General features: G+C 34.1%; 1 protein-coding gene across 3 annotated transcripts in view; it reads right to left on the minus strand.

Annotated features, from left to right (window-relative positions):
- Positions 1 to 16,877, minus strand: part of LOC128208903 (centrosomal protein of 128 kDa-like) — an 83,473-nt gene that overhangs the window by 11,753 nt on the left and 54,843 nt on the right. For all 3 annotated transcript variants that reach the window (XM_052912597.1, XM_052912598.1, XM_052912596.1), the window contains 4 exons: positions 15,984 to 16,046; positions 15,525 to 15,587; positions 9,045 to 9,096; positions 8,591 to 8,676 (listed from right to left, as the gene is read on the minus strand). In XM_052912597.1, the coding sequence (XP_052768557.1) occupies positions 8,591 to 8,676; positions 9,045 to 9,096; positions 15,525 to 15,587; positions 15,984 to 16,046 (264 nt within the window). The remainder of the gene's footprint in view (positions 1 to 8,590; positions 8,677 to 9,044; positions 9,097 to 15,524; positions 15,588 to 15,983; positions 16,047 to 16,877) is intronic.

Genomic DNA, 16,877 nt, shown 5'->3' on the forward strand with positions numbered 1-16,877 from the left:
AGACGACTTTCAGGATAAAGTGAATTGCTTTAACTGCGCATGCGCATATAGCCACTCCTACTGTTTGCATATGCAAAGGTGGATTTTCATTGTCAACGCTGATTTAAATGACGTCACACGCGCACTACTTCATTTTAAAGCTGATGCAATTTGGGATGGGCAATGTGAGGTCAATTTATTTATCATTAAATATATTCTTATGTTGTGTCTAATGTTTTTTTTTAAAACTAATTGACATATGCTTCAAATAAAACGACACAATTATACGTGGCATTTTAACAACAAACATTTCTATTTTTCGTCATTTCAGTGTTACATCGCATTTTATTTCACAAGTTTCATAGAAAAGCATATTTTTACGTATATAATAAAATACACTTACACTGAGCAAAATCTGTTTGTAATACTGCTATGCGTATTTTTGTAGTTTTATTTATATTATATTTACATTTCTAAATACCTCGTTTTCGATTAACCGTTTGCTACACCCGAGGGACGTCCCCAACGCAAACCTTTGATCGCTAATGACGTAGACTGTCATTCCTTCATTAACATCCATTTAACCACTTTTAATGCATGTACAATACTATTTAGAAATGTTTATGCACGAATAAAAAAGATCATGGACCCGTTAACATCTGTTACAGAGGTCACTATTTACTAAAGAAATATTTGAACGGTTAAACGAGGAAACCAATCATCAGTGGTTTAACATTAGATTAAAAGCCGATCTACCAGTTGTATAGTTCGTTTTATGATAGAACGTGGGTTTATAATACGTGAATATCAAAGCACAGTCATTTTCTGAGAATATTCTTCTTCGTTTGTACACGGGTCGTTTCCGAGATGGGGTGAAGACCACGCTTCATTGTTAACATGACGTGTGGAGGCTATTTAAAAGTATTAGTTAATTGTTTTGTTATTTTCCCCTGAAGTTTGTTTAACAAGTTAAATAAGTCAAATAGTTTGGAAACATAGTAAAAACGTACTAAAGCATCAAATTTATATTCGAACAAAAAAAAAATCGTCAATGTTTTGTACAGAAACAAATATTCAAGGATTCAGCTACAAGAAAACGTTTGAAAATGGGATTGTCATTTTCCTTATCCCCGGTTAAGTTTATTTCTAAAACAAATCTTATTTAAACGTATGCGATCGTTTTTGGCAAACTTAAAGTGTTAAAAAGAAATATATATTAAACGGAAGCAGCTACAACTGATTTAAAAAGCAGTTTTTATAGTTGTTTTTACCACTCGATACAATTATCTTATACATATAATACAACCAGGAATGCATATATACGCGATTTGTTTTTATAAACTTAGCTGTGTATATCAGAAACTAAATTAGTAGCATTGTACTTATGCTAATCGTTTTTTTATTTATATTACTTTTTCTCATGTTTGGATTTTATGGTAGGAATGGTTTTAATGTACATACTGTGATAAGTGTTATTGATTTGACCTCTAAACATCATTAAATTTCCATATGGCATACAAGCTTTTCGTATACGTCATTTCAAAACATACCTCTCTATAGGGCAGGTCAAAGGGTATTATGGTATATGAGTGTGTTTATTTTAATTAAATTTATATCTGTGTAGAAGAAATTAAATCTAGAAAACGTTAAAAACATGTGGTGCAAGCAGTTATCATACAAGTTAATGTGGTGCAGACACAGTTCGTTCAACGTGTGCTTTAGGAGAGAGGTGTACATATTAGCTCAAAGCGATCTCCTCAATACTTACTTATTATGTATATAATGTATGTATTTGCTAAATGTACTTAATGATAATGAGGTAGATTGTTTCTGTTGTTACTTTTATAAAGGTTACATTTCAATCATATTACCAAATCAAATATGATATGCTTGCCTTGTTAAGTTTTAGGGATGTACACTTTCATGCATTATGAAATATTATGACGAACTTTTCTATGTATATACAAGTACAGTCTGACAAAATCAATCTTCACAATCAGTAAAATGTGTTTTAAAGAATTAATGTGGAAAAGCAAACAACTATCTGAATGCATTTAATTAATTAGTGTTATGGCCGACACATATTATTTACTGGTTAAATTTAACATGGCTGCATAAGTTAACGCATGGAACAAATATTTATTTTTTTCTACGCCTATATCCAAATGTTCAGTTGAATAGGAATCATGTCACTTATTACGTTGCACTGTTTGTGCATCGTAGAACCTGCAAACCTAGTATGGCATTTCGAGAGTAGCATTACAATTGGTTTATTCTATTATATGTGTAAAAAGACATTAATGCTATCAATTATCCTTATACGATTATCAACATGATATGTGACCTTTTTATGCATGCCAATTTTCCCGTGGCAAAAAAAAGTCGTATTGCATGTCAAATTGTCAATGTATATTTCATCTAAGAGCTTAAAATGCATATCAATATAAAATTGGCATGCATGATGACATCAACGAAAATGGCGTACCATGCAAAATCGTATACTTGTGACATAGACCATTATTAGTGTTTGTGTCTTTTAGTGTCTTCTTAGTGTAATCGTCCACATTTTTTTTCTAAATATTTTGATGTATGACAATTTAATAAAAATTGGTTAATTGTAACACATCTATTACATTTATGCTTTCAATATAATCCATTCATTATCAATTCTAATTTTCTGTGTACAACAATACACTTAACATAGAAATTCGTTTAAGGATCATAATGATTGTTGTTAACCATAATTCACATTTTCTTACATAAATATATTTTCGGAGGGCTCAGGCGCCATTCAGCTTCATCCGACACTCAACCTTTAAAGCTTTTGTGAACCATTTTAAAAATACAATACGATGTATTATGTATGTGTGTCAGCACAATTAGATAAAGCCTATACAAGCTTATGATTTAAAACACTTTTCTTTATGTTAAGCCATTGAAATACGTAATTTTGCGTTCTGTGTACTGCATAATTTATATATTCATGTTTTAATGCACTAAATGAAAACACGAAAAAAAACATTAAATAATTATATTGCCAACAAGTTATATAATGTTTTACGTTTAAGTAAAACTAATTAGAAGAAAATAGTTTTCCTTGTTTATAATGGAATTACCGGTTGTTAAATCTGATGTTTTACCGGGCAGTAGGCTGAAGTCCGAGTTTACTGAGGAGACCGGACAAAGCATGCTTTAAATCCTATTACAGAGCGTAAATCGTATTGACAATATGTGTGCTGTATTTATTTCAAATGATGAATACATGTATTATCATGATGATTCAGATTATGCAGTTGAAATATGGGACATGTAGAAATCATGAGTTAATTCAGTTCATACATAAATTGTAACATGTGAGAACATGTTTCTTTGGTTTTAAAGGCATAAATTAGTGTGTGTTAGAGGAATTCATTTGCGAAAATATGATATGAAGTGCTTCTAGTTTTATTTAGAAATTGAGTTTTCGTTTAAATACAATTTAAGAATATATAGGTGTTTTTTTTTTGTTTGTTTTGAGAAAAACACGTAGGAGAACGATGCAAAACAATGACGGGTATCTGCTTATGGCAGCTGTTCTTCGCTGACGTCACTTCCTGTTCAAGTGCAGGGCTCAAATGGTTTCTCGCCTATTGTGGTTTTCTGTTATAATATCACCTGTTAGCGTCAGCAGTAGCTGTGGCCATATAGTAAACATATTAAGATAAGTATTATAAATGGAATTTAATCTTCACTAATTGAACGAGAAAGATCTGAAGCAATACTGAATAATTCTGGATTTTTTTATTTAGAATATTTAAAATTCACAATGTTGGCATTAAAATACGTATTTTAAAGAATACTAATTTAATTATTTCCTACGTTGAGTTGTTAAGAAACCGAGAGATAAGTAAGAATGTTTTGTGTAAGTTTCAGTAATTTGTTCTGTATTCACTTACAAATACAGATATTTTTTTCTATACTTTTTTTTATAAGTGTAAAGTACATTTGGCATGGCTGCCATTATGATTGCTAGACAGATGAGTTGCAAATCTTGGCTGACAATCTATATAATATGTTTTCCTTTGAAAAAATGGAATTAAAATCAGTATTTTAAAGAACATTAATTTAATATAATTGAATATTTGGCCTATAATTGCTAGACAGATGAGTTGCCTGTCTTGAATGACAAGCCATTATAATATGTTTTCCTTAGGAAAAGCTGGGAATTGTGGAGTGTGTTAAGTTCTGAAAAAAAATGTGATGGCATCTGATCATTTCTAATGATATTGTAAGTATGTGTTATTGAAAGATTGTTGTACATAATTATGATACGCTTAGTGTTACCGCACAATAGAATGATCGCATTATTAAGGAAGAATATCTGAAGATCATATGAGTGGCACCGCTGATTAACGGCGAAACGCCAAAGATGAATATGAAAAACTTAGATGATATGAAGTAAATTCTCAATGATTAAGAAGGGGGGATCGAGCTTCAGCCTCACTTTTTGACACATTGTCAATGTTGCAGAAAGTGTGTTTTGAATGAGTGGAAGAAAGCGGACCTTTAAACACGCTTGAAAGTTTTGAAATTATTAATGGTTAAGCTTAGCACGAAATGATTGCTTATCAGAAGTTTCGTAGGCTGTATTCTCATCATGGTATACGGTGGCCACAGCAGTTACGGTTCTAGTTAATAGGTAAATATTGTAATAAAGTTATTCAATTCGGCATTGATGATTCATGGCGAAATCGCCATAGTAAAATCATATTTATATGTAAATATTGTTATGAACTTATTAAAAGCGGCATTGTTGATTCATAGCGGACTCGCCTGAGATGAATTTTTAAAGTATACGGTGACATCACCAGTACTAGTTTAAATGTAAAATTGTCGTTTTATTGATTCATACGGATGTAATAATGCTACGCCATAAGCCATAATTGTTCACCGCATTGATTTATGTGAATACGTTATGAATGATGTTTTTGTAGAACATTTTGTGTATACGCCTAGTTTTGCAAACGTACAAAGAAGACACTTTACCAGAAGGATTGGCGGACAAAGTGGATCTTCTCCCGGACCTACTACAGAAATAGATGGCCACAAGTATTAGTCATAAATACGGAAGTAGTTCTTTCCGTTAGAAAGTTGGATTTAACTTGCGGTTTAGGAAGAAAGGATATTTTGCCTCCTGAAGATTTTACTTTTGCAATATATTTTTTTTCATAAATACGAAGTGCTAAACGGGCAAGTGTTTAGTGACTTTGCTGGTTTCATCGGTCCTGGCTTTAGTAGATATATTTTGAATGTTATGTAATTGATACAAAGTTATAAAACGAAAACATGGTTTACACATATAGAGACATTTCGATAATTATCATAGCTAGAACTTAAAGGTTGTGTCAAGTTTTACTAACGATTCATTGATCTAAAATGAAGGATGAGTGTATCCAAATTAATAGCGTCTCTACATGATTTAGTCTTTGCCCTACATTGTCAGCCAATCAGGGGCGCAATATTTTTAAAATGTTTCGTTTCTTATTTGTGAAGAATCGTTACTTTTTTCTGAAGACGACTCTTTAGGATAAAATTAATTGATTTAACAACGCATGCGCATATAGCCACACCTAATGTTTGCATATGCAAAGGCGCATTTTCAGAGCCAACGCTGATTTAAATGACCTCACAATATATTGAATTGACTGACAAGTCTTTTAAGCAGGAGCACGGTTTAATCATAATGCCGATGCAATTTTTGAGGGGCTAACGCTAGAATTTATTAAATAATTTCTTCGTGAATAAGAAACTACGGTCGTTTCGCCGCGCTGCGCACCGCTTCCTTACTTGTTCGCGAAAAAATTACTTCATAAACTCTCACCTATACAGAGTACACTACGAGTTTTTTGTTCAAAAAGTGTCCTCGTACAGACGTCAGAAGCTGAAGACACTTTTTCAATAGCTCTGTTGGGGGTTTATTCGTATAAGTTGTTATTGATATCTTATACGAACATGTGAGATGAATTTATTATGACACTTGCTCCTCATATTGACGATATTCAGAAATATAGTGATCATTTATAAAGAACTGCTGGTGAAACGTCTGTTGTCAACGATGGAGTTAAGGACAGAATGTGGAAAATCATGGATTTTGTTTATAAGTGAATCTAGCAAAATCGACATGTGTAAAGTTTTCTTTAAACTTCGTCTTCGATATTAAGTTTGCAAACAGAAGTTTAAAATGCCATTACCAGTCAACATTGGGTAAATTTGAAACCGTCCATCATATTAAAAATAAATGATTATTAACATCAGATTTCCCGTTCTTTTAATTTCATCGGTTTCCCAGGTGCTTCTCTGAGACCAAAATAATAGTATTGACATAGTATGGATTTTGTTGTTTTCTATAGAGGTTATAGAATGTTATTCAGGTAAAGACGTTTGAGTAAAACGAATTAGAAGAAAGCTAATTTTTCTTGTTTATAATGGAATAACCGACTGGTGGCGTTCTATAAGCACGAGTGATTCATACAAACGAGTATTTCTTGCGCATATGAATGTAAAGTAATTCAGCTTTGGGGAACTGATACGTTCACATCGATTCAATTGATTGTTTAATTTTATAAGAAAATGATTATGGTGAAAGTTGTCTGTTGATATTGTACGTATACATGAATCATGTAAATGACATATTTTCCATACATCATTGATAAGGAGCTTATGGGTAATGAGGCCCAATAACTTGTGCAACAAGACAAATCCCGTTAATCCATATGCAAACGGGCAGAGGCTTTTGAGTTTTCAAAGGTTTTATCTCAGTTTTTTTCTCGGCCAGTCGACCACGAATGTAAGCTTCATTTTTGTCAAGTATGTTGTTATAAAGACATACTTCGTTCATGTTGCAAGTTCATTCTGAATGTGTTAATCGGTTACAAAAGTGCTTCTCTGAGTCTTTCAAAATAATATCGTTGAAATATTATTGATTTTGTTGTTTTCTATAGGAGGTTATAGAATGGTATTCAGTGAAATGATTTTTCGATTACTTGGCTTGTCCATGCCGCTTCAACTGAATTCTCATCAAACCAGCTTATCCTTAAACCAATTTTTATTTTACTGTAGATTAATGTCAATTTTACAGATTATACATTTTTAGCTTAAGAAATATTACACACCACTGAGGGTCATATGACATTATAAGGACCGGTCTATCAGCCACCGAACGCCTCGGTCCATATACACGGGGCTGTCTGGCCGGTCCTTATAATGCGACATGGCCCGAAGTGGTGTGTTATATTTCTTATATTATACCGAACACTATTTAACCATTTAATAATTTTAAAACGCCTTTGATGTGTTTTACAAACAAATCTGATAATGTTTACTTGCGAAAAACATGTCTTTGTGAAAATTGCAAGCAGCACTAACCAGTTTTATGACGTAAAAGCGGTCCATATTATATGACGTCAGCGGTCCATATTATATTTTTGGCGAAGTCCAGACCGGTCGAAAACATTATGTGGACCGCTGACGTCATTAAAAACTGAATTACTATTAAAATACATCGATATACGGACCGATCAGCTTTATATAAACAAAGAAAGGACATATTTGTTTAAGGTATAATATAGTATGTAATGAGGCTACTAGCACAGTATAAAACATCGCATACACGCACTAGTGGCTATCATCAGATGTGATTTAATAGATTATAATGATGTGTCTAATGTTAGTTTTAAAATAATCGACATATGATTTCAAATAAAACGACACATATAGACGTGACATTTTAACAAAAAACATTTTTTAGCTTTACAATTACCATGACATTACGGTACATAGAGCAGTTTTGTAATGTATACAGATGATATTTCGTGATTTAAGTTTTAGATCGCATTTTGTTTCACAAGTTTCATAGAAAGGCATTTTTCACGTGTGATACAAAATACAGTCTTACACTGTAGGGTGAATACTAAGTACATCGTTTTTATGTGTGGATATATTGCTTTTATTAATTGAAATTGAAAAAAAACAACAAAAACGTTTTACTAAACGAAGTGTTAGAAAAAAAAAATCGATTTAAAGAGATTATTGTGTGTTAAAATCGTAGCATTAACTTTATTACATTTACAAAACTTGAGTCGGTAATGAAATGTAGGTCATATTTAAATGATAGTTTAGCTTAACTTAGGAAAAGGCTTATACAATCCGTGACGAGTAATGTCAGATAAACAGTTGCATCGGTTGAAATGTTAAATTAAGCACAAGCACACCTGTGGAGTTATGACATGACTCTGATCGGTACAATATTATAACTTAAAACTAAGCTTGGACAATGCCTCTCAATTGTTCCCACTGACTGTCTTTTTGCCTTGGTGCTAGCCTTTGGCGGATCTTTTTTTTCTATCGGAATAACACTTTCCTGAGTTAAGGAACACCATTAAAAATAAATAAAAAACAAACATCGCATTATTTAGTAGAGAATAAGTCTGATAAGGGCAGTATTTCGCCAAACCGTATGTAAATGTTTATACGTATACGGTCATACATTATAACAGTATCATATTGTTTTTTGCAAATACTTGTTAGCATCAAACATGTGATTATAAATAAGATATTTACACAAAATGATTACCGTCTGAATGCCATCCGGGAATGTGAATTCTAAGTGAATGATACCGAGGTCGACCGTGACATTAACAGTTCCCGTTGGTTGAGTCCCTGAGAAACAAAATTACATTGAGAAATGGTAGCTCCATAACGGATTTTAAAACGGATTTGTTTTACGGAAATGGTTTGATAGTAGCAACACAATTATTATTTAAACAAATTGTTTCTGGCGGTTTGATGCACTGCATCTCATATAACTTTAAGCATTGATTAAATCAGTCGCATACTGAACAAAATATATCAGTTAGCATTAAACTAAATATTCAAATCGAGTCACACTAATTCAAGCAATGCTTACTACATACTAATGCAATAACTACTATCCTTTTTTATTAGTAAATCTGGATATTTTATAATGCGGTGTCAATTTATTCATATTTGGTACCTTTACAATATTCAGTAATGAAAAGACAACTTACAGTTGATTCTGTCTTTGATTTGTGAACAATGCGCCTTGAGTTCTGCTCTTTCCTTAAAACAGACAATATATCAATGACAAGAACTCATCATATATGGTTTAGTTCATAAACAACAGAATGTGGTGTATCATGTCTTACACAGTCATACCTAAACAGGGCATTAAACATTAGCAATGTCATTAAGGTAGGCATTGATGGAAATGATTTGGATTTTGTAAACATGAAGAGCTTGGGTATTGAAACAGTTCAAACCTGAAGTGCTATTTACCTTACACAAATATTATGTCAGGGTTAGAAACACAGTTCAATGATAGAAAGCAACACCATTCGACGATTTTGAGAAATAATTCTTGTTAGACTTTACAACACCAACTGCCAACTATATTGTTGAAACTTTAAAGCTGCGGTTTTCTTAGAACTAAATTTAGTTATAATAGCATGCATTGTTTCAAAGAAAGAAAATAGTTTCAGTTAATAAACAACATTTATATATGGTTTATAAACTATACACATATTCCAAATGTCAGTTTTAGACAAGAACATTTCCATGATTGTCATGTATGTATATATCCTGTATGTAAGTAATTTGTGACCCCCGGGACGGGGCCAGTTTCAAATCGAAGGGGCTTATTTGAACAAATTTGGAAGAAAAGCATTATATGATGTTTCATATAAAATACAACGGATCTTGGCCAAGTGATTTCAAACAATACTTTCAAACGTGAATGGGTAGAACAAATGTCGAAAATGTTATAACATGTCCTAACCAAGGTTTGCTGGTTTGCTAATACAATTATGTTATTCTTGCAGAAAAATGAAGGTGTTTGTTTCAATAAATAAAATAATTCACGTAGAAGAAAGTATGTAAGGAAATGTAAGCGATCTTTAAGAAGCCGTCACCGTTACAATAAACCTAGGAAGGGCTTTGTTCAACATGTTTTCCGAAATTTAAAGTATCTACGGGTCAATGTTATCTCTTTTATCACAAGATGATTAAATGCTTCAACATTATCAACCATTTGTAATCAATAAAATGTTGAAACATCGAACCTTTACGAGAGTGGTGAGGTGTCCAACAACGAGGTCGGTACGAGATGAGTGTATAGTTCAACAGCGAGGTCTGTATGAGTGTGGTGAGGTGTCCAACAACGAGGTCGGTACGAGATAAGTGTATAGTTAAACTGCGAGGTATGTATGTGTGGTGGGTGTCCAACAACGAGGTCGGTACAAGATAAGTGTATAGTTCAACAGTGAGGTCTGTACGAGTGTGGTGAGGTGTCCAACAACGAGGTCGGTACGAGATAACTGTAAAGTTAAACTGATAGGTCTGTATGTGTGGTGAGGTGTCCAACAACGAGGTCGGTACGAGATAAGTGTATAGTTCAACAGTGAGGTCTGTACGAGAGTGGTGAGGTGTCCAACAACGAGGTCGGTACGAGATAAGTGTATAGTTCAACAGCGAGGTCTGTACGACAGTGGTGAGGTGTCCAACAACGAGGTCGGTACAAGATAAGTGTATAGTTCAACAACGAGGTCTGTACGACAGTGGTGAGGTGTCCAACAACGAGGTCGGTACGAGATAAGTGTATAGTTCAACAGCGAGGTCTGTACGAGTGTGGTGAGGTGTCCAACAACGAGGTCGGTACGAGATAAGTGTATAGTTCAACAGTTAGGTCTGTATGAGTGTGGTGAGGTGTCCAACAACGAGGTCGGTACGAGATAAGTGTATAGTTAAACTGCGAGGTCTGTATGTGTGGTGAGGTGTCCAACAACGAGGTCGGTACGAGATAAGTGTATAGTTCAACAGCGAGGTCTGTATGAGTGTGGTGAGGTGTCCAACAACGAGGTCGGTACGAGATAAGTGTATAGTTCAACAGCGAGGTCTGTATGAGTGTGGTGAGGTGTCCAACAACGAGGTCGGTACGAGATAAGTGTATAGTTAAACTGCGAGGTCTGTATGTGTGGTGAGGTGTCCAACAACGAGGTCGGTACGAGATAAGTGTATAGTTCAACAGCGAGGTCTGTACGAGTGTGGTGAGGTGTCCAACAACGAGGTCGGTACGAGATAAGTGTATTGTTCAACAGCGTGGTCTGTACGACAGTGTTGTAAAGTCCGTCAACAAAGTATGTACGAGAGTGGTGTAAAGTCCGTCAACAAGGTATGTACAAGAGTGATGTATAATCCAACAACAAGATCTGTGAGAGTGGTGTATATTCTAACATCGAGGTATGTATGATAGTGGTGTATTTTAAACTACAAGGTATGTACGAGGTTTGTGTAGACCAACAACGAGGTATGCATGAGAGTGGTGTAGTTCAACAACAAGGTCTGCACGAGAGTGGTGTTGACCAAAAACGAGTCATGTACGATAGTGGTGCATAGTTCAACAACGAGTTCTGTACGAGTGCAGTGTACAGTCCAACAACGAGCAATGCACGAAATAAGTGTATAGTCCAACAACGAGGTCTGTACGAGAGCGGTGTATAGTCCATCATTTAGGTCTGTATGATTATGATGTATAGTCTAACAACGAGGTATGAACGAGAGTGTTGTGGCCAAACAACAAGGTATGTACGAGAGTGGTGTTGCCCAACAATAAGGTCGGTACCAGAGTTGATTGGCCCAACAACGAGGTCGTTACGAGAGTATTGTAACCCAACAACGAGGTCAGTACGAGAGTGGTGTTTTGTCCAACAACGAGGTATGTACGAAAGTGGTGTAGTACATCAATGAGGTATGTACAATGGTGAAGTGCATCAATTAGGTTTTGAACGAGAGTGGTGTATAGCCCAACATCGAAGTCTATACGATAGTAGGTATAGCCCAACAGCAAAGTCTGTATTAATGGTGTTGTAAAGTCTAACAATTAGGTATGTACGATAGTGGTGTAGCCCATCAAAGAGGTATGTTCGAGAGTGGTGTAGTTGAACAACAAGGTCTTTACGACCAAAGACGAGGTTTCTATGTGAATGTAATACAGCCCCTTAATGAGGTATGCACGAGAGCGTTGTAGACCGACAAAGAGGTATGTACGCGAGTAATTTAGTTCATTACCAAGGTGTGCACAAGTATAGTGTACAAGGTTTATATGAGAGTAGTGTAGCCAAACAACAAGGTATGTACGAGTGTTGTGTAGTTCAACAACGAGGCCTGTACGAGAGTGGTGTATCCTAACAACAAGGTCTGCACGAGAGTGGTGGATATCAACAACGAGATATGTACGAAATAGGTGTATAGTCATACAACAAGGTATGTACAAGAGTGTTGTAGTCCAACAACGAGGTCTGTATGAGAGTGGTGTATAGACCAACAACGAGATATGCACGAAATAGGTGTATAGTCCTACAACAAGATATGAACGAGAGTGGTGTATAGTCCAAAACGTGGTTTGTACGAGAGTGGGGTATTGTCCAACAACGAGATATGTACGATAATTTTGTATAGTTCGACGAGTTCTTTAAGAGTGCAGTGTACAATCGATCAACGAGTAATGCACGTGAGCGTTGTATAGTCCAACAACGAGGTATGTACGAGAGTGATGTAGTACAACAACGAGGTCTGTACGAGCGTGGTGAATCCCAACCACGAGGTCTTTTCTGGTGTGGTGTAGTCCAACACCAAGGTTTTTACGGGAGTCGTGTATGATAACGGCGAGGTTTCTTAAGACAGCAGTATAGTCCAATAACGAGTACTCCACGAGAGAAGTGTTTAGTGCATTAGCGAGGTCGGTAGATGAGTTGTGTAGTCTAACAACAAGGTATGTATGATAATGATTTAAAGTCCAACAAAGAGGTCTGTACGAGAGTGGTCTGGCCCATCAACGAGGTCGGTACAAGAATAGTAAATAGTCCAACAACGAGGTTTGTACTAGAATGGTGTAGCCAAACAACGTTTTCTCTACGAGAGTGGTGTAGTCCAACAACGAGGTATGTATGAGAGTGGTGTAGTCCAACAACGAGGTATGTACGAGAGTGGTGTACAGTCCAACAACAAGGTATATACGAGAATAGTGTAGCCCAAGAAAGTTTTCTGTACGAGAGTGGTGTAGTCAAACATTAAACAGTGAAGTATGTTCGAGAATAGTGTAGTTCAACAACGAAGTATGTACGAGAATGGTGTAGTTCAACAACGAGGTCTGTATGGTAGTGGTGTAAAGTATATCAACGCGGTACGCGCAATATCGATGTATAGAGCTACGAATAGGTCTGTACAGCAGTGTTGTATTGGAAAAACGGGATTCGCACTATCAATGATTAATTCGGACTATCTTAGAGAAGCAGCAGGTTTGACACGGAAATGTAGGCAAAAATCAACACAGAAAAAATGGTCTATATATTGTTAATTGTTCAGTATTGAGTAAACAAAGATGTCGATGACTGGTTTTGAAACTGCACGTACGCAGTAAACCTATTTTACAAATATCTTAAACATTGACAGCATCCCAAAATACATTTTTATGAGTACACGTACAGCGCACTGTTCAACATTAGTTGCCGGTGTTGTTTTGTTTATTTTTTTTTAAATAAAGTTGAAAGTAGCGCACACTTGTTTATATTAGATTGTACTGCTGTTCTCCACTTACACGCCAGTCTCTCGATAATAACAGAAAAAGCAGTGCAATTACTTTAACGATGCTCAAGCTGGGTTAGGGGGTGGGTCCAACCCAGAACATTTCTACAATAACACAAACACGTATAATAATATTAACGTTTCTGCAGTCAGCTTTCTATCACGAATATGTTCATACCAGACTTTCTTTAGTCATAAAATACCAAACTGCTTTATTAACTTATGATTTTCATATATTAACTTTCGTAAGAGATTAGTAAATATATATATATATATATATATATATATATATATATATATATATATATATATATATATATATATATATATATATATATATATAATTAGAATCATCATTTTTATACTGTTATTATCATAATTTGTTTCAAATTATATTAAAGGTACATTATATTACTTTGAAGAAATCAAATAATGATACGGCTTACTTAATGCATAGTTTGGTTACGTGCAATTTGAATATTTTATCATTTGGAGTTTTCATTTATTTGCTATGTTTACCCATTTGATAAAATACAGATTATTTTAAATCAGCAAATATCCTCTGAAACTGTCAAGTTATTCCATACATATTATATGTGTCTAAAACTTTGCAATATTGGTAAAGACATACGTTTTTCAACTTGATGATTCTTACTTTCTTTAAATAGTCTATACGAAAGTTTGTTTATAAAGGTTGTCTTTTTATCAAACTTATTACATAATTCTAATTTACACTACTAATTTTTGCTTGCGAATTTTGATCACGTTACCCTCCGAGGTACATCAACGAAACGCGATGTCAATACAGTAGTACTAGGACGGAGATGCATACTTGGTATCGTTTGCTGGGAAGGTTTCGGAACCATAAATCATTTTCGCAACATTAAAAGGACATATTTTACTGAGAATTGTTTTTTTTTAAGTCAACTGCAGTTCAAAATGTGCGTACAAATGTCATAGACTTTAATACAATTCTTAGTACGTTTTGTTTCCAATATTGAAAGAAGCCATGTATTGAAAAGTATGTACAAATATGCAGTTGCGTTAAAAATGTGTATTGGTTTAGTTTTAAAACACTGAAACTGCAACTTTAGTATACTTATTAATGACTACGAACTAGCTGTCAACCAATTCTTTCAAACTTGATAGCATAGTCTTAAAATCAAATTTGGTATGTTTTCGTACTGAACGAAACACTTAGTCACGGCCTTTTGACTTTTTTACTTTGGTAAACATCTTATTTGAAAGATGGAAAACATCGATATTGAAGATGTACAGTACTCATCAACATATATTCCACAATGCGTTGTGCTCTGATCGCGCGAAACTAAATTATATACTTTATTAATAAGACTTGATAAAACAAAATATTTGTGAAAATATCGACAAGCATAATATAATTGATAATAAATAATCAGCAAAATTCGAAACATTCCATATGCAGATTGACATTCATACAGTTAAGGGTTCCAGTACGTAATTATCATATGTGACACAGGTCTTTTCTTTTCTTATTACCGAGGTTTTGTTTCACTATTCAAATCTAATTCCACAGTTTTCTTATATGAAACAACAATTCACATAATGTTTCGTCAGTAGAAAGTAGTTGTTACACAAATATATACATATAAATATATGTTGCCCAAACAATTATCTTGATCCCGTTTTACGTGTTTCTCATCCCATACTTCATTTCTTGTCCTAACACGTGTTTGAATATTCTAATATGTCTAAATGCTTTAAGACACGTTAAATGTTATTTTCTATACGACTTAAAATAAGCATTTGAATATGTTCGATTATGGTCATATTATCCTAGCTCAACTCGGGTTCTTTAGCTTCATATATAACTTGCATTTATTTGTCAAATATCTGATCTATACCTATGTTTATAACATTATTTTCCCTACCTTTTTAGCTTTCTCCATGTCCTGTTTTGCTTTCAGTAATTCTTGTTCGAGACTCCTCCTTTTCTGAAAGCATTACGGCGAAACATGTTGGTAGTGGTTTGAATTATATTGTCAGTACACTAGAATAACGGCAATACTTTTATCGAAGATGCACATAATTTGACTGACTTGAAGGTACCCTTATACATTCGTTTTATGGCAAGGACTCATGAACAAGGTTGGTTTAAACAATATCTATTTCAAAAGAACATTTCAATGTTAAACAAGGTAAGGCCATAATTAATGATTATAAAGGATTTCCTGAGGTAATAGTACATGAAAGATAAATAAGTGATGTATGCACAAAACAAAATAAATCTCGACAGAATTGAGAAAAGAAAAAAAGCTTATTAGCATATTATTGTACACGGTTTACTATATATGCTATACGTGTATATATGTATGTGTAACTGGTCTCACCTTTTCTGAATTATCAATATCTTGTTTCACTTTTTGCAGCTCATCACACAGTGCTTTCCTTGTCTGGAAACATTGGAAGTATTTTGCTACATTAATTTAATTTATCAATTACGATTACTATCATCAAATTATATACAAATAAAGCTTAAGACCAGACATCAGTTTCAGGAACAAATTAAGACGAGCAACTTTCCGCTTTGATAAATTTGTATTGTGAACACGGGCCGAGAGTAAAATAGATGCTGCTTAATTTGAAACGTTGAATTAAGGTTAATAATATTAACCTATGTAATAGCGACATTATAAATATAATTTGCACAATGATGATGAAAAATGCACAGGTTAAGTAGAACATATTCTATACAGTTTTTGACGAAAAAATATCTTTATTTAGATAATATTAAAATTAGTTTAGAACGGAGACGTTTGTTGTGGCCCTTTCGGAACAATCACTCCTTATCGCATTGATACAAGAACACATTTTGATAATACTAGATTAGAAGTGTTCAGTGCAGCAAATGCAACAATTTAGTGAATGTTATAGGCTATGGTAGTTATTTGATCAACTTTTTTTTCATTTATTGACTTTGCATAATACAACATACTTAATTACAAGTGGGACAATGGATTAGAAAACAAACAGGTTCGCTAGTACTACTGTATACAAATATACTTCGGAGCAAGATTGTATATACCATTGTTAGGACATTATTTCACAAAGGATAAACATTTGTACTGATGTGCATTAAGTTGTCATAAAGCATTGTTTTTTTATTATTCCTCCAACCCAATTTGTTCCATCTCGTTTTCGAATGACTTTCTTGTCTGAGGCATACAAGGCAAAATAGGAAGCATATGGTAATAGCGCTTATTATATTGATTTGCATGCAGAAT

Source organism: Mya arenaria, chromosome 11, assembly GCF_026914265.1.
Source record: "Mya arenaria isolate MELC-2E11 chromosome 11, ASM2691426v1".
NCBI lineage: Eukaryota > Metazoa > Mollusca > Bivalvia > Myida > Myidae > Mya > Mya arenaria.